This window comes from Cyprinodon tularosa, unplaced genomic scaffold (genome assembly GCF_016077235.1).
Source record: "Cyprinodon tularosa strain WSP-4 unplaced genomic scaffold, ASM1607723v1 ctg119, whole genome shotgun sequence".
Classification (NCBI taxonomy): domain Eukaryota; kingdom Metazoa; phylum Chordata; class Actinopteri; order Cyprinodontiformes; family Cyprinodontidae; genus Cyprinodon; species Cyprinodon tularosa.
In genome coordinates this window covers 555,449-581,634 of record NW_024037992.1, presented here as the reverse complement: position 1 = coordinate 581,634, position 26,186 = coordinate 555,449, and the positions used below count along the sequence as shown (strand labels likewise).

General features: G+C 41.6%; 1 protein-coding gene across 1 annotated transcript; it reads left to right on the top strand.

Annotated features, from left to right (window-relative positions):
• The first annotated feature begins 2,165 nt into the window (after positions 1–2,165).
• On the top strand, positions 2,166–25,542 carry dhcr24 (24-dehydrocholesterol reductase). Its single transcript, XM_038268645.1, has 9 exons — positions 2,166–2,480; positions 3,012–3,167; positions 10,140–10,245; positions 10,730–10,848; positions 13,789–14,052; positions 14,137–14,280; positions 24,472–24,669; positions 24,765–24,943; positions 25,027–25,542. The coding sequence occupies exons 1-9, from the start codon at positions 2,250–2,252 to the stop codon at positions 25,178–25,180; spliced, it is 1,551 nt and encodes a 516-aa protein (XP_038124573.1). The 5' UTR covers positions 2,166–2,249; the 3' UTR covers positions 25,181–25,542.
• The last annotated feature ends 644 nt before the right edge of the window (positions 25,543–26,186 follow it).

Sequence of the window (26,186 nt, the reverse complement as noted above, 5' to 3'; positions counted from 1 at the left end):
AGAAAAACTCCTCATTCAGCCTCATTTAGTCGGGAGCAAAGCTATGTCCAATTGTTGTGTCACATGACCAAATGATCTCATTTCATTGGATAGAAGCTGCTCAACTGCATCTAGTGTAGATTGCTTTGGCAGGCACATTTTTTGGAACAGAATTTTTTGCAGGCACATTTTTACCAGATAAAAATTCAGTGTTTAAAATTTGGTTTACAAAAAAAAGGCTGACTCTAATGAGAATTTCTTCCATAGTCTCCGAGCCAGCTCCCATGTCAGAGGATGAAGAAACACATCCAGTTAGTCACAGTCAGAGAAACAGGACTACACTGGAAAACAGGCCAAGCTCCAACATCTAGAAACAAAGGTGTTGATGGCAGCAGCACAGCTGATATTTCTCTCCAGGATGGAGTCACAGCCAAACAGGAACAGACCAGATGAAGCTACTATGAAGTTAAAGGAAAAGTCCGCAAGGAATAAAAGTATGTATACGTTTGCGGTGATTTAATGAATTTAGTGTTAATAAGTAAAAACATAAAAACAATAATTTTCGTCGCTGAGTCTGGGAGCGGGCATCTTTGCCCAAATATAGTAGCCCCTCCCTCCTGCCATCTTCCAGCAGTGACGTCACGGTGCGGTAAGCCTAGCGGGTAAAAGTGAAAATAAACAGTTATTCCACCTTTCTGATTCCTGATCCTCCACGGACGGGTTGGTCGTTGGATCGCCAACTTGAAGAGGGAGGATTTGCCATCGAACTTCTGGCCAGAGAAAAAACCCGTAATATGTAGCCAACATTTGGAAGAAGAATGTTTTCAAGATGACTTGGATAATAGCGCGTTGTGACAAACACCAGATACAGCACTGGGACTTGATCAACAGCCGATACCGCACCGTGACGTCACTAACCAGTAGGTGGCAGTAGTGTTCTTTAGCAAACATGGATGCCTCCAGTAAAGCACATTCACATGAAAATTACTCTGAATTAAAAACACTGATCATTTATTGAACAGGATGGAATCATTTCAGATTTAAAGAACTTTCAGAAGCTTGAATTCTGAATATGAGCGACTTTTCCTTTAAATATAAATTACCGCATGTTGTCCGAAGACAGTGTCTAACTTCACTTGCGCCTCTTCTCCTGTTAATACGGTAAAGCCCTGGGGAGCGTCCGGCTCCAGGCTGCACGTGATCCAAATGAGCCAATGAGCTGTCAGTCTGGGTTGCTGCTGCTGCTACTTTTAGACACAGCAGGCAAACCTGTGGCAAGCCGGGCGATGGGAAAGAAGGAGAAGACCATGAGAAAAAGAGAGCAGAGAAAGTGTGGACTGCTGGAAGAACTGCGGTGAACTGGTGAAAGAAAAGTGAAATGGCGTGCTCAAAGATGACCCTGCACATTTAGAGGATGTTTGGCTCAACCTGCTGCTGTGAAGCAGGATTCTCCACCATGAACAGAATCAACAATAAATCTGGATCCAGGCTCAAAATGAGCTCCTTGATATGTGCTTGAGAATGGCTTAGTCTCCGGTTAAACCCAGGTTTAAAGCCTTGCAGGGCAGCCTAAAGCCCACTGCCAACATTAAGACAGAAAAAAGAAAGAAAATAACAAACGCTCAGTTCAGGGGTTTGAGAAAATATGGGAATTGTCTATAGACAAACTGAACGATTGTTGTTCTCTACTAAAAACACTTTTTACACACAATTTTCTTCATATTTAAAAATTCAATGTAAAACATGGATAGATTAACACCTCATTTTATTTCAGTGTTAAATTCTGTTTAAAGTAACAGATTATAGTTAAAAATATCTCGGGACCTTTACAGGTTGATGGTTTTCTTTATTCGGACCCTGCTGGTTTTTAATTTTTACCCCTGATCTATAGTGATGCAGACTAACTCAGACTTCTTAAAAACACAGCCTTAAGGTTTGTTCTAATGTACTTTGGCTGTAAGTTTATAGTCTGAACACCATGTGGGCAGGTTGCGTGGTGTGAGAGGCTCTCTGCTCTATGATTGGCCAATCAGCAGACACGCTGCCTATCCGTCAGGCCCTACAGTCTCGTGGTTAACCAATAGGAGGGGAGGCCCCACCTTTTGGCCAATACTAACCAATCAGGTTTGAATGTAGAGGAGGGGCTTGAAGCCTCCTGTTACCAATCGGAGCGCAGGGCGATGAGTTGTCAGAGGTTCCCCTGTTAGCCCAGCTGGGACAGAGCAGAAGTTTAAATCAGACACCTGGAGCTGCTGGTCTGAGCTGGAGCCATGAGTCCGCTGGTATATTTAGGAGCTCTGCTGCTTTTCTTCCTGCTGTGGATCAGGGTCAAAGGTCTGGATTACGTCATCGTTCACCAGCGCTGGATATTCGTCTGTTTGTTCCTGCTGCCGCTCTCTGTTGTCTTTGATGTTTATTATTATGTGAGAGCGTGGCTCATTTTTAAGATGTGCTCAGCACCCAAACTGCACGACCAGCGCGTGCGGGACATCCAGCGACAGGTGAGTGTGACGTCAACGTCTGCTCACAGCATAGGTGTGAGCGCTGTAGTAATCAGGGGCGGATTTAGGAAATGTGGGGCCCTAGGCAAAGACAGGCAGGGGCCCCTCTGAATGGAGAAGACATAAAACAGCCCCATTCTACAGATAGAGAAATGTTTATAGAATAGACATCCATTATCTGTTCTAGGTTGTGTCCCTCTCTTCTTGTCCCTTTTCTTCTTGTTTTCCTCTCTATGTTTTGTACTCAGCTGACTTTTCATGCTGTCTCTAAAGGAATGAAAGATTTTTTCCAAGCACTAAGCTCACTTAGCTGATTGCTCCTTCCTGTGTTTCCAAAAAGGCCAAAGTAAATAACCCAGTCCTTCTTTTCACTGTAGACAAGCCATGATCTGCTTATCTGTTCTCCATTTTTCATTTGGATGAAATAATAGCTGCATGAATCATGATTATCATTTTATAATTTAAACATCTATATTAAACACACACACACAATGCATAATAATGCTGAAGAAATGTTTTCTGTGCACCCAGGTACGAGAGTGGAGGAAGGATGGCGGTGGGACGTACATGTGCACAGGTCGACCCGGCTGGCTCACGGTGTCCCTCAGAGTTGGAAAATACAAGAAAACCCACAAAAACATTATGATCAATATGATGGACATACTGGAGGTGGACACAGAGAGGCAGGTAGGAGAGGCAGGAGACATGGCTGCTTGGTTTCTCTGCTTGCCTGAACTATTTCTCTGTCCATTTACTCTGCAGGCCTCTCTATAAATGATGTAGTACTCATTAAAGCAGTTAAAGCTATAGTGAAAGATTATTTAAGGTTATTTTTCTGGGTGGATCATCAAAATAAGTGGTCCTTCCAATTGTCAATCATTCTGGTGACATGTTTAGGGCTGCAACTAACGATGATTTTAAAAATCGATGAATCAGCCGATTATTTTTTCGATTAATCGATGAATCGGACAAAAAGTATTTTTTTATATTAACCTCTTTATTCCAAAATAAACATTTTAGGCAGAACAAACAAGCACACAAGTACAGGTTGCTCATTAACTGTCCTGGTGCAATATGAAAAATAAATGTTTGTGTTAAAACTACGCAAACTTACATGAGAAATGTAGCTGTACATCCACAAAATATAGGCTACTTTGTTTCATAAAGCGCAAAATAAGACATTTTTGTTTTTAAAAGCCCCTAAGGGGTTCAAACAATAGGCCCCCCCATTTCAACAAATGAGGTTTTTTAGACTAGAAGAGTTCTGCCTTTTAAGACAGGAAAGTATAGCAGTTAAAGTTGCTACTTGAGAAAATACTGAACCATAGAGATAAAAATAGCCCTGTGATTCAAATTATAAATTGTATTTGGAATAAAAATGAGAGAACTAGGGGTGCTAAAAAACACATCCTCCAAAGACAGATATTTACATGGGAATGTGGCAGATAATTAATTGACATATTACTGATCTTGCTGGATTTTATTCTGCTTTACTTCCATAAATTGCAGGATCTTCTTTACTTTATCTTTGCCAGAAGATTTAAACTTTAAAAGCCTTGCCCTCATAATTAGCAAGTTAATTTATTTATAAAGAAAATATAAACGCTGCTTAAGCTAATTCAAATGAAATTAAAAGTAAAATAAGTAGCCAACCTTATCAATGTCTGTAACCTACTAACACGGTAAGGAAAGCATCAGATGAGCTACCTGAGAAACTAACGTTACGTTTCCCCACTTTAAAACCAAACAAACATGGCCGCTCATCCTGCTGATCAGCTCTCTTCACGCCATCGAGGCTCCAACGTGTTTCCTTTTCAGGTGCTGCATCATAACAGTGGTGCTTCCACGCCATGTTCATTTGTTTTTACAAAAGTTGCATGTTACAAGTTTTTTCGCTTTACAAAGCGCAGGCTATTTTAATTATTGTGATCAATTTGGGCCGTCAATCCCGGCGCATGCACGCTTCATTTGCACACTGTCTGCTGAAACATCCTGCGGCTCTGACTGCAGCTGAGAGGGACTCCTGCTGGAGCGGGGTTGGGATGGGGGAGGCGCCCCATGGCAATGACGACGGCGGCGGATGACGCATTAATCGCGCGACACAACTAATGGATGATGAAATTCATTGCCAACGCTTTTAAAAGTCGATTTTTATCGATTTTATCGATTCGTTGTTGCAGCCCTGGACATGTTTACGTAAAGCCAGGCATAAACTGTATGATTTTTTCCCTTTTTGGGCCGAATCTACAGTCGTGCAAGAATTTTTCGATGGGGCCGACTTTCAGCCTGATGGTGCGGGGTGTAGTGAACAGGGGATAAGGAAGGGTGATCAGCCTCTAACGACCACCTCCATCAGGAATTGTAAGGTCGGAGAAAATCAAACCTGTTAGAAATTCAGTCGGCCGTCATAAGGCAGTCGTGGGTAAATCGCTCAGTGGGCAAACAAGGATTCTTCTTCTTCTTCCTCACAGAGGAAAACCCAGAAGCCTGGCGGTAGTAGTAGCCATGTTAGCTCAGCCATGTCTTTGTCCAAATACATCGTCTCCTTTTCTTTTTAGGGCTTTCAGCACCAAATTGCCCAAATATCCAAGGCAGCGCGTTTCACTCTAGTGAGCCTCATGTTCCTCTTCTACTGGTTTGGCTTCCAGATAGACGAGTCCGAGTAGCGCCATCTCACTGCGGAGCAAAGTCCCACCTGGTTTTTAGACGTACAGTGAGCAGGTAGATTGCATCAGAGCGTCGGGTCGCACAGCGTGAGAACAAACATCGTGAGCTGAGAACTTCTAAACCCTGTGGTTTGGTCGTACAGTGTGAGCTGTGGCTGCGTGCAACATTTGAAATATCGAACAGTGTATGTCCGACTACAGGTCCTCCTACGCGCTCGTCCCCATTTTCACTTACCGGCGGTCGCACAATCCTAAACCGGCCCCTAAACACTAGCGGAGGAGAAAATGGGCTCGTGCACGCTCTCGCACGGGATTAATAGGCGTTCCCTCTGGGGAGTGGATACAGGGTTTTCCATGTGTTTTTTTTTTTTTTAAGTGGAGTCTTTTCAAAAACTTGCAAAAATCCTCCACTATACCTTTAATTATAACTAACTAGAACTGTGAGCCTTTCTTAAGATCTTATGATTCTAGATCTTTATTGATCAAAATATCACCTGTGTGTGAGATTAAAATCAGATTCAAAATAAAAAGTCGTACTTTATTAATTTTTTTTGCATATTAAATCTGGCTTCTTATTCACCTATTGGAGTATTGGATTCTTCTGAGAGTGAAATTGATTTTCTTTGGTTTTAGGTACAATTTTAAAGCCAACATGCTTTTTTTCTTGGGTTGACTGACAGAATTTGCACCAAGCGTTGTTCAGCTCTGAGGAACAGAACTTTCTGTTTTTTTCCTGAACATTATAATGGCTGGATATTCACATATTTTATGCTCATTTTTTAACAGATGTCTGGATCTTTAACCTGGGGATGAGCCAGATTTGCAGGGGAAATAATTCCTCTTCCTTATATCTTGATTTCTGTGAAAGTTCCTGTTTATGTGACCCAAATAAGTGGTGTGTTTGAGGTGTTGCCTTAAATTACGCCCACAGATGTGCCTCCGGTTTACTCAGATGCTCTGAATTAAACAGTTAGAAGCTTAGAAAGCTTTTTTTTGTAAAGTAAAGCTTTCTCTCTCCTGTTCTTTTCCTGAGGAGAGATCACTCTGGACAACAAATTCTTTAACCCATTTAGGCCGGGAAAGCATTATACCGCATTTCTACCATTCAAGCCGGGGGTGCTGTTGCGTCATTCTACCATTGACGCCGGGAGAGCATATAAGTCAAGCAAGAAGAAAGAAGTTTTTTTCAAGCAAACATGGAGGAGTTTGACAGAGAAGAGTTGTCGGAAGGCAGTGATTTTGAGGAGTGTGTCGGCTTTGATGACGGTATAGATGAAATGATGACTTTGAACGCGCTGAACCAATCGAACTACCACCGCAATGCACGGAGTGTTTTCAACCGCACACCTGGAGTGAAAGTTGATTTGCCTGCAGACGCCACACCGCTGCAGGCATTTGAGCATATTTTTAATGAAGAACTTTGGATGCATCTAGTTACCGAGACGAATAGGTACAGTGACCAAACAAACCAAACTCCAACAAGAGCAAAGATGGCAAAGTGGTCACCCGTGACTGTGACGGAGATGAAGACATTTATTGGGCTGTGTATGTAAACCTCTCTTCAGGACGCAGTTCCCCCAAAATATGTCCCGGGACAGATTTGTGGCCATCTGGAGGTAGGTTGTATGCAATTTATAACACAGACATATGCATTATTATGCATAATAATACTGTTAATAAGTAATCATCAGATAGTTATTTATGTAATGTTTGTTCTTTATTTTGAAAACGTTTTATATTGCGCATTCTCAATGAAGACATGATCACATATGGAAAAAATAAAAGGTTGAATTTTTTTTTGATTACTGCTTTTCACATTTTTTTTTTGGAAGAATTTCAAAGATAAAATATATTTTGAGTTCTATCTGCTACAGAAGCTGAGATATCAATAATTAAGGCGTTGACACAGTTGCTGAATTTACAGAAAAACTTCAGGTTTTAGGGGTATTTTTTAAAATCGGCCATAGGTTTTTAAGGTGTTTTTTCCAGGCGTTTTAGGCCTAAATGGGTTAAATAACACTTCATAATGTATATGTATTAAATAACCAGGAGACATGATGAGTAGAGTTACAGAAGGCGGCGCTTACCAACCGGGTTCACATCACGTGAAGACTTTATTAATCTCCTGGGATTATTCCTTCAGGGAAATTCTGGTTCCAGTAGCTTATATAGAGAATAAAGAGTTAAAGCAAGATGCCATTAAAGATAAAAAGTACAGAAAAGCGTAAAGAAAAAAGTTGTAATGTCCTGGAATATGTTTCCCTTATATACAAAAATATCTGCACAGTAAAGAGCTGAGGTAAGACTACACAGTATTGTAAGTGAACACGAATCACAATTAGATAAGCATTTTATACACCACCAGTCTGCCACATTATTACATCATGCATGTTTATAAATGAGTAGACATCCATGGCTCCTACCTTATCAAAATATTACACTATTTTTAGCTGAAGGACTCCGCTCTCATTCCATTCCCAAATCTTTACCACGGACAGAATGAAGATGACTTTAAATTCTGACAGAGGAACTTTACTAATTAGATAAACTACTGAGGAAAACATGAGTTACACGCAACAGGCTGGTATTATTAGGGTTTAAAGTAATAATCAATGGATCATTATTTATAGTTAAAACTAATATGTTTGCAGTGATTTAATGAATTTAGGGTTAATCGATAAAAAAATATAATGATTTTCGTTGCGATCACCGAGTCTGGGAGCGGCCATTTTTGCCCAAATATAGTAGCCCCTCCCTCCTGCCATCTTCCAGCAGTGACGTCACGGTGCGGTAAGCCTAGCGCCATTCTCCCCGCTTTCCAAGCTAAATCAATGGGAACTACTAGACACATCTGCAATCAACAACAATTATTGACGATTTCCAGAGGACTTCACCATTGAAATTCACCAGAGCTATAGTGAAACTGACAATGCCCACGTGCATGGCAGCTGGATGCTGGAATACATCGGGTAAAAGTGGAAAAAAAGTGTTATTCCACCTTTCTGATTCCTGATCCTCCACGGACGGGTTGGTCGTTGGATCGTCAACTTGAAGAGGGAGGGTTTGCCATCGAACTTCTGGCCAGAGAAAAAACCCGTAATATGTAGCCAACATTTGGAAGAAGAATGTTTTCATGATGACTTGGATAATAGCGCGTTGTGACAAACACCAGATACAGCACTGGGACTTGATCAACAGCCAATACCGCACCGTGACAATGTCACTAACCAGTAGGTGGCAGTAGTGTTCTTTGACAAACATGGATGCCTCCAGTAAAGCACATTCACATGAAAATTACTCTGAATTAAACTGAAATCTCGAATACAATGTTTATCGTAGCTAACAATAAAGAGATTAAATGAATGAATACATAGATAGAGGAACTTTCCTGATTAGATAAACTACAGTGGGAAACATTAGTTCTGACACCAAACAGGCAGGTATTATTAGGGTTTAAAAGACTCACACATCATTAATAAAAATAATAATCCTAACAATAGTGATAAAAGTAATTAAATAAAAAAATATTCCTAAACAGTGAAAGTTTAGTTTGAGTTAACATCAAACAATCGGGGACAAAAACATGTATCTCTATTAATTAAATATCTGTTTTCCATAGGAACCAAAAGCCATCTAACCTGACTCCGCCAGATGGATTTGCTCTGCATATCCATCTGGAAACCTTCCGTTGAAGTAATTTTGGGAAGGGGCGAAAATACTTGTTAGCTGATTGTCCTATGTTGGTGATAGACGGGCCAAATAAACCAATCAGATCAACGAAGCATATGACGTACTAACAGCCAGGCTACTCTTGCCAAAACCAGTCGGGAGAAGAGCAAAAACATCTTTTCCTCTGAGAAAAGCCTCCAGAGCAGTGTTTTGCTCTTCTTTCAGTGAAGAAATACTCTGTAATTTCGATAAAACACGCTAACGCTAGTTTCATCGGCTGAAGCCGCCATGTTCTTTAGACTGAACTGTCGCGCTTCTCGTTGCGTCACACCTCAACCCGCCTCAAAGCCAACGCTGATTGGACGTTCGTTTGGTGAACGGCTCCAAATTTTCTTTAACGGAGAGTCTCCAGACTGATCTGCGAGTGAAACCTTGAAAGCTCGCGAGATCAGGATGGCCTCACGAGGCTAGAAGCCATCCATCTATTATATTTAGTGTTGCCATTTTTGGCCCCACACTGGAAAAACGATCTAGAAATAAGTAAAAATTTCTCAAATTATGTATTATTTACCCTTTTTTTGAGTAGGTAAATAAGATGATTTGCCAATGGAATGAGTAGTTTTACTCTTAAAATAAGATATTTAGATCAAATGCACTTCAAATAAGACAATGCAATTGCATTTTCTTATTTTAAATGTAAATTGTCTTGTTCCATTGGTAAAATGTCTCTTTTACCTTCTCAATTCAAGAAAAAATGCACTTATTTTAAGAAAAAATGACTAATCTAGGTTTTGATTTTTTCAGTGCAATACCTGGCTGTGCAGTATCGGCCCATACCGATACCATCTGTTAGAAATTGATGTGTGTATCTATGAAGAACTGCAAACTACTGGATGTAAAATAATCACCATCATGGCTTCATGTCAAGCTGCTGCCTTCCTTTATGAAGCAGGAAAAAGACTAAAACAAAGTGAATCCAGTAGAACTTTTTATTTCCTACCTGGAATAGGTGACAATAGTTGAAGAAACTTTTGGCTCTCTAAATGGTATCGGTGCCCTATTGGTTGGTACTCGCCGATACCGATACCTCCATTTTAGTGCTGGATCGGGGCCCCACCCCATACTGGTATCAGTGCAACACTATTTGTTTTAGAATGAATCCAGTCCCTGTCAAAATTAGTTTTGGTTGGATGCTATTTGACATAATAATAAAGTCATTATGTATTTTTTTAAGCCATCAACATTTATATTTTTGCAAAGCAATAAGATAAGAAATCAATGTTGTTGTTTTTTCTTATGATTCCGGTGTTTGTTCATGTTCTAGGTGGTGAGAGTGGAGCCACTGGCAAACATGGGTCAAGTGACGGCTCTCCTTAACTCCATCGGCTGGACGCTGCCGGTGCTGCCCGAGCTGGATGACCTCACCGTGGGTATGTTGGACACGCTTTGGGGTATTTTTAGGGTCGTCGCCATGGTTGCTGTTTCTTTTCTATCTCTTGTTTTTCTAAAAATAGAAGCTCCATCTGATTTACAGCCCGCTGAGAGACGGAGATCTGCATGTTCTCCGTCAATCAGCGCATCCTGTTTAGAGCCACGGCAGCTTCTCTAATTGTGTTAGCGGGCTGGTGCTGCAGCTCAGAAGATGAAACCGGGAGGAAATGGCCGCAGCAGTGGAAGCACCCCTGGATGGAGTTTCATAATGGATTTCCTGATGCCATAATCTACGCATCAGCGATCTAATGTTTTCCCATCAGGCTGTGATAAATTAATTTATCCATCTGTCCACAGAGCATCGCGCTCACAGCAGGCGAACGCTGTTATCGGCTCATGTGTTTGCCCCCCTGTTGCTCTCAGCCGGGCAAAAATTCAATTACTGTAAAGGAGCATTGAGAAATGTTTTTATTCCTTTTTCAGGTGGGCTGGTGATGGGCACAGGCATCGAGTCCTCCTCCCATATCTACGGGCTTTTTCAGCACATATGTGTGGCATATGAACTGGTCCTTGCAGATGGCAGCTTAGTGCGCTGCACAGAGGTAGGTAGTGTGTGAGTGCAGGGTTCGAATCCTGCATCGTAAATCAGACATTTAGAAGGAAAGCAATGAAGCTTTTTGTGTTTTTCATAGGAAATCTGTGCATTATGGTGACAAAAACCATATCTGAGCTTCAAAGAATTTTCTATTATAACTGTTTGTCCATTAAATGACAGATCATTCCATGCCAGTTTGCTAAATTAACCCCAGCACTGCAAAAATGACCTAGAAAAAGGTATTAATTTCTTAAATAAAGTGTATTTACCCTTAATTCGAGCAGGAAAATTAGATGTTCTGCCAACGGAATGAGGATTTTTACTCTTAAAAGAAAATATGTAAATAATAACACTTTAAAATGACAATGCTGTTGATTTTTCTTTTAAATGTAAATTGTCTTATTCCATTGGCAAAGTGTTTCACTCACCTCCTTAATTCAAGAAAAAAAATGCACGTATTTAAAGAAAAAAGGACTTTAGATTAACTTTTTTGCATTGAATGTGTTCTATCATTAGAAATTCAGACAAATGAAATGAAAAGAATAGCAGATCTAAACATACAGCCCAGTGTCAGTGTCTCGTACTTGGATCAGGGCCGGTGTTCTGTCAGAACATCATAGGCTGTCAGATCGGCATACATTGTTCTAATAGGCATGCATGCACATGCGCAACACAGAATTATTCCCACATTGAATTTTAGCTGCTGTGCACCGACCAGCAAAAACACTTTTATTTTAACTTTTGAAATAGAAAATCGGCTTTGATTATGCTGGTATTTCTTGGATGTTGAAACGGCCAGACATGATGAGAGAAGAAGCCTCTATAGCTAAAACCATATTAGTCAATATGAACCTAAATAATATACTTTAGTTGTAAAAAAAAAAAAAAAAACTTGTGTGCGGAAATTAAAATTTGGTTAGATTTAATTTTCATGTTTAAATTCATAGAAAAGATTGGCTGTGGTGTAAATGGTGACTCGGAATTAATTTAGGTTAGATAAAAACTAATGGTATCCTGATCAGTGTATGTTGTTCTGACAGGACACCGGGACTTTAACTCGTTGATTTTTATCAATAAAAACATTTTAACATGGGAAAAATTTACGCAATTAATTGCATTTTCTGATATATATATATACTTAAGTCCCAAGCAGGAACCATGTAAATCTGAGTAGTGGACAGTTAGGGCCTTGAACATGGATCATTTAGTAATTTGCCTCTTTAGATACAATTCTATTCAGTTTATTTCTATAGCTCCAATTCACATCATGTCATCTCAGGTCACTTTCCAGTTCACCAGATCATCCAGTCAGATTGACTCAAAGTTTTCTATCTAAGGAAAACCAGCTGATTGCATCGACTCATTGACTCTTCAGCAATCCCTCACACTAAGCATGCTTGTAGCGACAGTGGAGAGGAAAAACTCCCTTTGAACAGGAAGAAACCTCCAGCAGAACCAGGCTCAGTGTGAGCGGCCATCTGCTGAGGCCCACTGGGGTTCAAGGAGACAGAAGCAGACATAGAAAAAGAAGCATAGATACAAAAGGCAACTGTTAACCAGCTCCACAGGCGGCCCCGTCCAGGAAACACACAGCCAGGCAGACGAGCTCCGAGCCAGCTCCCATGTCAGAGGATGAAGAGAGCACATCCAGTTAGTCACAGTCAGAGAAACAGGACTACACTGGAAAACAGGCCAAGCTCCAACATCTAGAAACAAAGGTGTTGATGGCAGCAGCACAGCTGATATTTCTCTCCAGGATGGAGTCACAGCCAAACAGGAACAGACCAGATGAAGCTACTATGAGAAAAAGCAGAGAGAGCAGAACGTTAGAGATTGAACTAACAGATTCTGCATAGTGGGAGAATAGAGATAGAATGAAGCAGAATGATGAAAAAGGGGTCCCTATGTCCTCCAGCAGTCTAAGCCTATAGCAGCATAACTATAGAGATGGCTCAGGATAACCTGAGCCACTCTAACTAGAAGCTTTATCAAAAAGGAAAGTTTTAAGCCTAGCCTTAAAAGTAGACAGGGTGTCTGCCTCACGGACTAAAACTGGTAGTTGGTTCCACAGGAGAGGAGCCTGAGAACTAAAAGATCTGCCTCCCATTCTACTGTTAGAAATTCTAGGAACCACTAGTAAACCTGCAGATTGAGAGCGAAGTGCTCTGTTAGGAACATAAGGAACAATCAGATCTCTGATATCAGATGGAGCTTGGCCATTTAAGGCTTTATATGTGAGAAGGAGGATTTTAAATTCTATTCTGGATTCAATAGCCTCAATGGAGATGGTTGTAATAACCCTAAATGCTCCATATCGAATAACAATTTTTAGGCTCCTAAAGGCAATGCTTTATGCAAAGATATATTTACTGGAAATAATTGCACTATAATTAATATTCATGCACTTTTCACACTTCTATAGAAGTAGTTTTTTAAGAAACTGCATATGGGGTTTCTTAAAAAAAACAATCCAATGGTTGGACAATCTAAATAGCTGGATTAAAAACAATACATGTATTTTTGTTGTTGTGCTCCTATAATTTTTTTTTAAATAAGGAGAAAAGTTTCTTCTGAATTAAAGAGGTGGTTTATTTTGTTGACGGTTTTCGCTTAAAATTGGATTAATTGTGATTAATTGATTACAGACTCTTTAATGACCTTGATTAAAATGCTGAACTGCGTCCCACCAAACACAAAGTAAAACATAACGGTTAAAGGGAAGAAGATGAGATGCATCTTACTTCTATTTCCTACTAAGAATCAGGAAAGTGCTGATTTAGAAAAGCCCTTTTTCTTTGCTGCATGTATGAAGCACACTGAGAGTGTCTGTAAGCAGGAGGATCCAGTATAGCTACCACCACCGTGTTTCATCATGGGGAATGTAGGCTGTCAGTTCTGAATGTGAATATATTTGTGGGACAATGCAGTTTGATTTTTGCCCAAACAGGAGGAGAACTCTGATCTGTTCCATGCCGTCCCCTGGTCCTGTGGCACGCTGGGGTTTCTGGTCGCAGCAGAGATTAAAATAGTCCCAGCTAAAGCTTGGGTGAAGCTGCGCTATGAGCCCGTCAGAGGCCTGGAGAACATCTGCAAACGTTTCGCCGAGGCATCACAGAACAAGCAAAACACGTTCGTGGAGGGGATCCAGTATAGCCTGGACTCAGCCGTCATCATGACAGGAACCATGACTGACCATGCAGAGCCAGATAAGGTGAGGTGTCGGCGAGCTCCCCAGTATATCGGCTGTATGGACTTTGACTAGATCTGACGTCCTCCTTTTCCTCCTGGACACCAGATTAACAGAATCGGCCTGCACTTCAAACCCTGGTTCTTCAAACATGTAGAGAGCTACCTGAAAGGAGAGCGCAGTGGAGTGGAGTTCATCCCTCTGAGGCATTACTACCACCGACACACACGGAGTATCTTCTGGGAGATCCAGGTATGCACACACACACATCACTGTTGCATTTTACACCGTGTTTAAATATGTAGTGTCAAAAGTAAATTAACTCTTTTAGAGTTATTACTACAACTGGAGTAAGATATACACTATGTAGAGAGTAAATTAATAATTTAGAGTGAGATCAAATGCACTCGATTAGTGTTAAATTCAACTCATAAAGTGTTACTTCAACACTACAAAATTTTAGGTCCATCTTAGGCTCCTGTCACACCTTTCTGGTTTATCCAGCGTCTGCCTGACATCCCAGAATCTCCTGAAACGCTGGAATTCACTGAACTTTCAATTTTAGGCCTATACAAAGATTCAGAACTTCTGTCCGACAGCCTAACTTCTGCATAACGCACGGCATCAGTTAAAGCTGGTGGGCAGGCAGTGTCATCGCTGCTCCCACCCAAAAAAAATAAAAGAAAAAAGAACAATAAAGAAAGCAGGTTTTTGGTGTCAGCAGATTGAGCATCATGTCTGCTAGGAAGTGTGATGGTGGTGGGCGTGAACGCAGGGAGGATCCATCACTCTCACCTTCTGGCTAACCCTATGATGGGGATGAAGTCTGGAGGAGAACTGACGGTTTCCTCCTGTGAACCCCCTTTATACCAAAACGCTGCCAATACGCCATTATACAGTAGCTGGAAGTTAGAAACACGTTCAGCGCTCGTCTGGAACACGTCAGATACCTTGATATGCGTTGGTCTGGAGGAGAAGTTACTCGGAAGTTTAGGATAAGCTAGACGCCACGACTTATGAGTCATTTACACAAATGTCAACCATCAGATAACTGACCTGGAACTTATGGCCCATGCATAGCATACGCTGGCATATGCTGGCATACGCTGGCATACGCTGGCATACGCTGGCAGACCCTGGCAAACCCTGGCATACGCTGGCAGACCCTGGCAGACCCTGGCAGACCCTGGCATACGCTGGCAGACCCTGGCAGACCCTGGCATATGCTAGCAGGCGCTGGCATACGCTGGCAGATGCTAGCAGACGCTGGCATACCCTGGCAGATGCTAGCAGACGCTGGCATATGCTAGCAGGCGCTGGAATACGCTGGCAGACCCTGGCATACGCTGGCATATACTGGCAGACCCTGGCATACGCTGGCATATACTGGCAGACCCTGGCATACGCTGGCAGACCCTAGCATACGCTGGCAGACCCTGGCACACGCTGGCAGACCCTGGCACACGCTGGCATACGCTGGCATATGCTGGCATACGCTGGCAGACCCTGGCATACGCTGGCAGATGCTGGCATACGCTGGCAGATGGTGGCATACGCTGGCAGACCCTGGCATACCGTGGCATACCCTGGCATATGCTGGCATATTCTGGCAGACCCTGGCATACGCTGGCATATGCTGGCATATTCTGGCAGACCCTGGCATACGCTGGCATATGCTAGCAGGCGCTGGCATACGCTGGCAGATGCTGGCATACGCTGGCATATGCTGGAAGACGCTGGCATACGCTGGCATACGCTGGCATACGCTGGCAGACCCTGGCAGACGCTGGCATATGCTGGCAGATGCTGGCAGATGCTGGCAGATGCTTGCAGACGCTGGCATACGCTGGCAGATGCTGGCAGACGCTGGCAGACGCTGGCAGACACTGGCAAATGCTGGCAAATGCTGGCAGACGCTGGCAGATGCTGGCATACGCTGGCTGACGCTGGCATACCGTGGCATACCCTGGCATATGCTGGCATATTCTGGCAGACCCTGGCATATGCTGGCATATTCTGGCAGACCCTGGCATACGCTGGCATATGCTAGCAGGCGCTGGCATACGCTGGCAGATGCTGGCATATGCTGGAAGACGCTGGCATACGCTGGCATATGCTGGCATACGCTGGCAAACCCTGGCATACGCTGGCATACGCTGGCAGACGCTGGCATATGCTGGCAGACCCTGGCAGATGCTGGCAGATGCTGGCAGATGCTGGCATACGCTGGCAGATGCTGGCATACGCTGGCAGATGCTGGCATACGCTGGCATACGCTGGCAGACGCTGGCATATGCTGGCAGACGCTGGCAGATGCTGGCAGACACTGGCAAATGCTGGCAAATGCTGGCAGACGCTGGCAGATGCTGGCATACGCTGGCAGACGCTGGCAGACGCTGGCAGATGCTGGCAGACGCTGGCAGACGCTGGCAGACGCTGGCAGACGCTGGCATATGCTGGCATACGCTGGCAGACGCTGGCAGATGCTGGCATACGCTGGCATACGCTGGCAGATGCAAGCATACGCTGGCATACGCTGGCATATGCTGGCATACGCTGGCAGATGCTGGCATATGCTGGCAGACGCTGGCAGATGCTGGCATACGCTGGTAGACCCTGGCATACGCTGGCATATGCTGGCAGACGCTGGCAGATGCTGGCATACGCTGGTAGACCCTGGCATACGTTCGAAGACGTTGGCATATGCTGGCATACGCTGGCAGATGCTGGCATACGCTGGTAGACCCTGGCATACGCTGGAAGACGCTTGCATATGCTGGCAGACGCTGGCAGATGCTGGCAGACGCTGGCAGATGCTGGCAGACGCTGGCAGATGCTGGCAGACGCTGGCAGATGCTGGCATACGCTGGCATACGCTGGCAGATGCAAGCATACGCTGGCAGATGCTGGCATACGCTGGCAGATGCTGGCATATGCTGGCAGACAATGGCAGATGCTGGCATACGCTGGTAGACCCTGGCATATGCTGGCATATGCTGGCAGATGCTGGCAGATGCTGGCATACGCTGGTAGACCCTGGCATACGTTCGAAGACGCTGGCGTATGCTGGCATACGCTGGCAGATGCTGGCATACGCTGGTAGACCCTGGCATACGCTGGCATATGCTGGCAGATGCTGGCAGATGCTGGCAGACGCTGGCAGATGCTGGCATACGCTGGTAGACCCTGGCATACGCTGGAAGACGCTGGCATATGCTGGCAGACGCTGGCAGATGCTGGCAGACGCTGGCAGATGCTGGCATACGCTGGTAGACCCTGGCATACGTTCGAAGATGCTGGCATATTCTGGCAGACGCTGGCAGATGCTGGCATACGCTGGTAGACCCTGGCATACGTTCGAAGACGCTGGCATATTCTGGCAGATGCTGGCAGACGCTGGCATACGTCGGGATATTTTGAGCATGCTCAAAATTTCAGGACGTACTCGCCATATGTTGATGTGTGCCAGTGTACATCAGCGTGCTCATAACTTATCCAGTGTTTTTGCAAGATGTCAGTCATACGCTGGTCTAAATCATCAAGGTGTGACAGGGGTTTTACTTTTATTTAAGAGAAAAATTATGTTCCAATAGGAATTGCTCTCATGTTTCTCATAAGAACCCTGATATTTGGCACACTGCCTCCTGCCTACTTTTCCCTTGTAAATAATTAGCTTTGGTTTAGATAACCAATGCAAACATGAGGAGAATTTATAGCAGGGCTCGATGTTAACCATCGCCTGATCGCCCGGGGCAAGTAGTTTTTATTGTCAGGAGAGAACAAATTTCATTGCATTTGCCTGCCAGGCAATGATCGCAAAAATAAAAAAATTATCACTCAGAAACACTTTAAAATCACCGACATTCGCTGAAAACGACCCAGAAGTGTTGCCGACGCCATTTTTGTTGTTTTGTACACATTCTCGCGTGATTTGAGAAAGCTGCGTGATTTTCCGCGAGATGCCGTGATTTCTGTCGGGGAATTGGCGTCACAGAAGCGGTGGAGAACTGGTGGAAAGATGGTGATAGAGCCAAACGACCAGGATTCAGCTCTTGGGGAGAGAATACTGCAGAGCAGCAGCTGGATGATGAATTTAATCTATACTATAATACATGCTAGATTAAAAATGATCAGTCAGGCATTAGGAAAATAATAATAATAATTGTATGCGCACAGTGTAAATATTCATCATATGGCAGTCTTCTGTACAGTGATGCAGGTCATACATTAAAAAAATTTCATTAAATTCTTTCCTCTTAGACATTGGAGTGGTGCATTTAAATGTTATAGAACTAAACATGTTAAATTGGTGAGTAGTAGGAGTGTAAGTTTTTAACCTGTCAAGTTTTTTTTTAGATTTTTTAAATTACAATTTATATTTTTCCAAGCACACAACAGTTTAAAGCAAAGTTTAGTTTGAAAAGAATGTGCAGGAATGATTGAAAGGGCTGTAAACCCAAATTACATGTGATACATCATTTGCAAGCTAAAGCCTTCTAGTTTCTGAATATATATAAATTATAAAATTGGAACACAGTAGAACACAGACCAAGCTGCATCAGTTCAAACATTAATCAAAGTTGGGTTTTTTTATTCTTGAAAATGATAGGTCATTTTTGAACATCAGTAATAAAGACATGCTTGAGGAAAGGCAGGTCTCATTGTATTAAATTTGTTCTACATCATGTCAACCACAAATGCAGAAAATATCAGACCTCTGGCTGCAGCAGTTCCAGAGCTGTGGGACTTTGAACTTTTGGCGTCACCAGCGTCTCCCAAAATCTCCAAATTGTGCCAAATGCTTTTACTGTGCTTTACTATTTGACCCATAGAATAAAACTGAAGCTTTTTGATGACAGCAAAACCTTTATTATGAAGCAAGTATTTTCCAAAATTTTTCTCAAAATGTGTATCCAGTATAACAAAATGTAGAATTTTTACAACTATAATGAAATAAAAATCTATAAAAGACAGTGAAACTGCTGCTTTTCAAGCTAAAATAAGCCGTAGTGCCTTTTCTCACCTGTATTTTTTTTCCATCCTTAGGCATTGTAATAAAACAAAATCAGCGTCCAAACTTTAAAAAAACGGACAGTTTTTATTATTCAGCTTGGAGCTGTGCGCGTTGATCCAACTGCCTTGTCGCCTTGTCTCTCTGACACAAGCCGGTAACACGGCTCCCCTTCGTATAACTCAGCCATTTGTAGGCTGGTTTGAAACCTAATTTTATTGGCTTCAAAGCCAAACAGCCCATGTGGTCTCAACCAATAACAGCAGGACTCTATGAGGCGTAATATCGCTCTACTCAGTGCGTCATTGGCTGACAGGAAGTGACCAGAAATCACGTCATACAAAGATGCAGACACTTGTCTTGTAGATAAAAAGACGACGTAAAGAACCGTACCAAACATGGCGGGCTAAAAACCGAGGAAATAAGAAATAGGAAGTAAATATTAGCAAGATGCTGAGAATAAGCTGTGACCAGCTAACCTTTCTGATGTCAACAACCGGACGTTATGGCCGATTTTCTCATCACGGAATATTTTTATTATGAAAATGCTGGATTACTTTTAATCTGTGGAGCCTTATGGATGAATGGAGTATAAACAATTGAATATTGGTTTATAAAACAGCTTCTGGACGCCTTCTAAGGGATGTAGCTGTGGCTGCTTTGTTTGTTTACATTTTGACATGCTGCTGTATCTGTGTTAATTGTGCTTTGGTGCTCACTGTGTCCATAAAATGATCTCTGTGGTTGAATTGTGGAGAATCTAAGCTTTCCAACGATATCTAACATGTCTATATTGGTAAACATTTTACCGGTGGAATTTTCATGCGTTCTGAGTTATTCTCAAACGTCTGAAAACCCAGCAGCTCGCCGCTGATTTGGAGATGAAACCAGCGTTCATCGTCTGGCATCTCTGAACCCTGATTTATACTGAATGAAGATACCAGTTTCACTTTAAAATCCTGCTCTAATAAAAAATAAAAAACTGATTTAAATTATCAGGGTTCAGATATTGTCTCTTAGTTTGACTGTTTTTCTGAGTTTCACCATGAAACATTCAAATGAATTCAAAGATCAGCCCCTAAAGGCTGCATAAAAATAATAATAATAAAGTCTTTATTAATCAAAAGCTGATTAAAAACCTTGATTTTCCTCTGAGACACCAGATCCACTCTGTAGAGGAAAGCTGTTTGTATTTACAGCTTCATGCTTCACTGCAGAAACAATCTAGAAAAGAGTAAACTTTTCTTAATTTAAGTGTATTTCGCCTTAATTTGAGCAGGTAAATAAGATGATCTGTCAATGGAATGAGTATTTTTACTCTTAAAATAAGATAAATACACAATATGCATTTGAAATAAGACGATGCATTTTTTCTTATTTTAAATGTAAATTGTATTGTTCAATTTGGCAAAATGTCTGTTTCCTCCTCAGTTCAAGAAAAAATTACATTTTTTTTTTTTTGCAGTGTTTTTCTCCCTGAATCTTTCCTGAGAAGAAATTACTCGAAACAAACACTTTATGATGTAAATGTATGAAAAGATTATGAGACACGATGGCGAGTTTAAAAGAATTGATCAGGCAGAGAAATGGTTAGTGTTACGACGGTTATATCATAGTGGTTTGCTTTGTCTGGAAATCTGCCCTGAATAATAGATAAAAACGCGTTTCATACGTCTCCAGGGTCACACTCTGCCACATCATCATCCAATCATACACAGGTTGTTTTTAAATGAGGCTCCAGCCGCATCGAGATAACGCAGCGGTCTGGATCAAGGAAAATCCACATGCATGGTGACAAAGCTCTCTTTTAAGAATTATCCATTTATGCTCCCATTGCATTTACAAATCTTATCCTAATTTGATTAAAAACAAAAACCAGGCAGGTATTCAGTTCAATTCAGTTTATTTCTATGGCGCCAATTCACATCATGTCATCTCAGGTCACTTTCCAGTTCACCAGATCATCCAGTCAGATTGATTCAAAGTTTTCTATCTAAGGAAAAGTTCTGGATTGAACAGGAAGCCAATGAAGAGAAGCCAGGATAGGAGAGATATGATCTCTCTTTTTCATTTCCATCAGAACTCTGGCTGCAGCATTTTGGATCAGCTGAAGGCTTTTAACTACAGTTTGTGGACTTCCTGATAGTAAAGAATTACAATAGTCCAGCCTTGAAGTAACAAATGCATGGACTAGTTTCTCAGCATCAATCCTGGACAGGAGATTTCTAGTTTTTGCAATATTTTTGGAAATTCTAGAAACCTCTTTGATCTGGGATTTAAATGACAGGTCCTGATCAAAAACAACACCAAGATTTTTTACTTTATTACCTGAAATCTGAAAAGTATTAGGGTTTAGCAAACGCATACATGAATAATAAAAACTAATCCTAACATCTTCATCTCACTGTTTCCAGGAGCTGAGATTATTTCAACATGTCTGCTTATTTCCCCTTAAGTTCTAAAGCTCCACCTTGAGCAAACCATGAGCACACACCATTAGCCATTAGTGAGAAAACCCTGACTGTGGTGTTTTCTCTCTCTCACAGCAAATGGCCTGATGAATTATGCATGGTTCTAGTTTAACAGATGCCTAAGTTTAGTGTCTTCTAAGCATTCGGCTGCTTCGTTTTCTACAAAAAGACTTTTTCTATGTTCGCTTTGAGTGGAAGGCAGACAGAAATAGAACGACTCATGATGGATATGATCAGGGTGTTTAATTTGGAGGCCAGAGACAAAAAGTGTTGTTTTTATTTTAACGCTGCCCTCTGGTGGAAGATTAGAGAAACTAAAGCAGATTGTGTCTGACAGGAGTGACGTTGAAATCAGCACTTTTAGAGGATATTCTTTAAACTAAGACATAATAATAAAAAAAGTATTACAATTAGTTGAAATATTTTAATATGAAAGAAATATTTAAACTTATTTTGAATTATGTAATTTTTTCACAACAGAGAAAAAGCAAAAATATGGAAACAGCATGTAGAATATATTTTTATAAACTTAAAATCTTTGAATTTTTGAACTATGCAAAACAATTGGAAGGAAGATTTTTTTTTAAGAATGTGGATAAATAAGTAAACTGATTTTTTTTCCAAAAGCCGTTGGGCCTCATCCTGAAGGCGACCGGAAAAAATAAAAAAAAGTAAATTGCAAGTTCATGAAATGTTTCTGCTCAATTTGAGATTGTGGACCTATTGAGATGTTTTACCTTTCAATTCTATTCAGTTTATTTCTATAGCTCCAATTCACATCATGTCATCTCAGGTCACTTTCCAGTTCAACCAGATCATCCAGTCAGATTGATTCAAAGTTTTCTATCTAAGGAAAACCAGCTGATTGCATCGACTCATTGACTCTTCAGCAATCCCTCACACTAAGCATGCTTGTAGCGACAGTGGAGAGGAAAAATTCCCTTTGAACAGGAAGAAACCTCCAGCAGAACCAGGCTCAGTGTGAGCGGCCATCTGCTGAGGCCCACTGGGGTTCAAGGAGACAGAAGCAGACATAGAAAAAGAAGCATAGATACAAAAGGCAACTGTAAAAGGCGATCATTCAATGAGAAAACATGAACCAGAAGACCTGTGAATCTTTACCAAAGGCACAAACTATAAATATCAATCAAGTTCTTTCTTTGTCTTTAGTTTGGGTAAATTTATTGGCTGTTCCCTGAAAATCCGTAAAATCTTGAATAAGCACAAGCAAAATAAAACCCCCTTAACAAAAAATTACCTTATCAGTGTGACTTTAATTACACACACAAGTAAACATAAGCTGGATTTAAGGAGTGACAGCCCTGAAACTAGAAGGCGTGTCTGGATCCAAACCTGTGGGATCATCTGTTCTGATGACGATGATAAATTGTTCATTGGTTTGTTTTTACAGAAAATGTCTCGATGAAAACTAGCCATCTTAACGGTGTAGTGGAGGATTTTTTAAAAGACCCGCCCTCTCCACTTTAAAAAAAATGCACATGCACAACCCTGCACTGGAAAAAATCCAAATCTCGATAAGTCATTTTTTGGTAAAATACCTGCATTTGTTCTTGGATTGAGGAAGTAAAAGATACTTTGCCAAAGGAACAAGACAATTTAAACTTAAATTAAGCGCATATTATCTAATAATCCTATTTTAAGAGTAAAAATACGTATTCCATTTGCAAACTATCTCAAATTAAGGGTAAATACACTTAATTTAAGAGATTTTTACTCATTTCTACATCATTTTTCCAGTGTGTACCTGCTCCTGAGAGGGAACACCTATTAAACTGTGAGTGCACGAGCCCATTTCTCCTCATGCACGCTCTGTTTTATAGTTGCTGTTTGCATCGCTCATACTAGCTTTCTTTCCAAAGGAAGATTTGCACATTTTCCATTATGTCAGACTCACCAGCGGTCAGTGAAAATGGGGACGAGCACGTAGGACGGCTTTACGTAAACATCACAAGAACATCCTCCCCTATAGCTTTAAATGAACTATTTCTGCTGGGTAGAGATGAAATATCCAACCAGAACGCCCCAGAATCTTATTTATGATCAATAAACCCGTTTGGTTGAGCTGCTACCTGCTGAAGGACATTTAAAAATAACGTTAGTGCATAAAAGAAAGTCGCAATAAATAAAACAGTTACTTGATTTGTGATATAAAAAAATCAGTAAAGTTGATTTTAGATTTATTCCAACCTGAAAAACAAAGAACCCAAAAACGATCTCCCATTTAAAGCCAAATATTCACAATATTCATGATAACAGTGGTTGAATATAAACTTCTGACCATATCAGAGCAAAGCAGCAGCTAAAAACCAAACCTTTTAACCCTTTATAGGGCAATCAGTGAAATACTTTGGAAATCCACATTTCCAGCCAATAGAGTTATTGGAATCCAGGACCAGACCTTATTTATATATATATATATAATATAGATATTCTGTTGGCAAAAATTTATGTCAATGTAATATCAAGAAACCTCAACTTTACTAAATATATTAAGAAAATATTAAGAAAAATATATACATATTGCCTGAAATTCATGAAAAACACTCTGAGAGTGAAAGAAAACACATTTTTTTTGTCCAACATAACCTTAGAGGCATTAATGCTGATACTGGCACATTTTTTAGTTTATAAACCTAAATATAATTGTTAACTAGGCTTATTATTATTCAATTAGCTTTTTAGCTTTTTTCCTTGACTTGTTAAGTTTTTCCAACTTAATTTTCAGTAGCTAATATATCATTCAAGGGCTCATCTAATTGGTAAAATGTAGTAGGATCTTTGCTGAATGGCTGGATATAGATCTAGTGCTTCTAGACCTCACTGAGGGTTCGGGGGGGGCTCCATTTGTAAGGGGTTTGCAAGTGATCAAAAATGTTAACTTGTCCTATAAAGGGTTAAAAGCTTAGGCTATCGGATGACGCAGTCTGTGCCTTTTTCCAGGATATTATCCCATTTGGCAACAATCCTGCGTTCCGCTGGCTTTTCGGATGGATGGTTCCTCCTAAGATCTCGCTGCTGAAACTCACCCAGGGAGAAACCATCAGACGTCTGTATGAGCAGCACCACGTGGTCCAGGACATGCTGGTTCCCATGAAGCATCTGCAGGCTGCCATCACACGCTTTCACCAGCAAATCAATGTCAGACTCCCATATTGATTAAAGCGTCACATTGCACTCTGTTTATGATGGATGCATCTCGCTTGAATAACTCCTCCTTTTTCCATTTTTTGCAGGTTTACCCTCTGTGGCTGTGCCCGTTCCTGTTACCGGCAGGCAGGGGAATGGTTCACCCTAAGGGCCAACAGGAGGAGCTGTACGTGGACATCGGAGCCTACGGGGAGCCAAAGGTCAAACACTTTGAGGCCAGAGCATCAACGCGTCAGCTGGAGAAGTTTGTCAGAGACGTACACGGGTAAGACTCCCATCAGAAACTAAAGTGAAATAAATAATCCATCCAGCATTTAATCTGCAACGTGTTGAAATGCTCCTCTGCAGGTTCCAGATGCTGTATGCAGATGTGTACATGGATCGGGAGGAGTTTTGGGAGATGTTTGATGGACAGCTGTACCACAAACTACGAGCTGAGCTGGGCTGTAAGGAAGCTTTTCCTGAGGTTTATGATAAAATCTGTAAATCTGCCCGTCACTAAAGTCCTCTCCGCTCCGCCATCTCACGTCCTTTATCCCAGTTAGACCACGGCGTCGGGCGCCACTAAACCAGCATGGAGTAAATGGGCGTTTCTAGCAAAGGAAAACTCTCATGCATGAGGATGTGGCTGCGCTGTTCATTGCTGAACTAGTCTTGTTTACACTGAGCCTCCTGCTCAACATCGCCACTGTTTTTGATGAGCATCTTAACATTCCTGTATATTATAAGCATTCCTAGAATGCACTGTTGAAATACTTTTGCAATCAGTTAAAATGAAAAGTAAAACACAACTGCTATTTTCATGTCCAAATAAAACTAATTAAGAATATATATTTTTTAATAAAGTTAATTCTCATCCTCTGATGACATGTTCTTCTTTATTGCATTGTTGGATGGGTTGCAGCCTGTATCCAGCGGCTCTTTGGAGAGAGGTAGCGTACGGCCTGGACAGCTTTCCAGCCCATCATGCTGGTTTTTGGGCTGTGGGAGGAAGCTGGTGTTCTGTCAGATGAGCATACCCAGTCAGACCAGCATACGCATAGTCAATACCCATTTATCTCTTTAGTTTATCCCTTCAGTTTTGTACGAAACATAGACTTCAAACTACCTAAACGGGCGTGTATCCCATTAGTCTGGTAAAAAAACAGTTTAATTACTTACTTTTTGGTGTGTTTTTTTTAAGTGTATGACGATCTGACTTTAAATTTATTTTTTTGTACATAGACCCACTCTATGCCCTAACCACTCCCCAAAGCAGGCCTGAAGGGTCTTGCCTAAGGACCCATCCTGCCAACAGGACCCAGGCTTCCTGTTTTCAGGACGGGTGACTTACCACTTGAGCTAGCGAGCCGCCGTCATCATTCATCATTGTAGGCGTGCAGGTGGTGCAGTGGTTAGCGTGCATGACCCCTGACGGAGGCCTTTGTCCTCGACGTGGCTGACCTGGGTTGAATCCCTCTCTCCCCCTCTCTCATACCCCTTTCATGTCAGCCTACTGTTGAAAAAAA

What these genes read in the sequence shown, in the direction of transcription:
- dhcr24 (XM_038268645.1), top strand. Translation starts at nt 2,250, where the DNA reads ATGAGTCCGCTGGTATATTTAGGAGCTCTGCTGCTTTTCTTCCTGCTG. An exon ending in TGCGGGACATCCAGCGACAG is followed by an intron (nt 2,481 to 3,011) that starts GTGAGTGTGACG and finishes CTGTGCACCCAG; the next exon opens with GTACGAGAGTGGAGGAAGGA. An exon ending in GCTGGATGACCTCACCGTGG is followed by an intron (nt 10,246 to 10,729) that starts GTATGTTGGACA and finishes TTCCTTTTTCAG; the next exon opens with GTGGGCTGGTGATGGGCACA.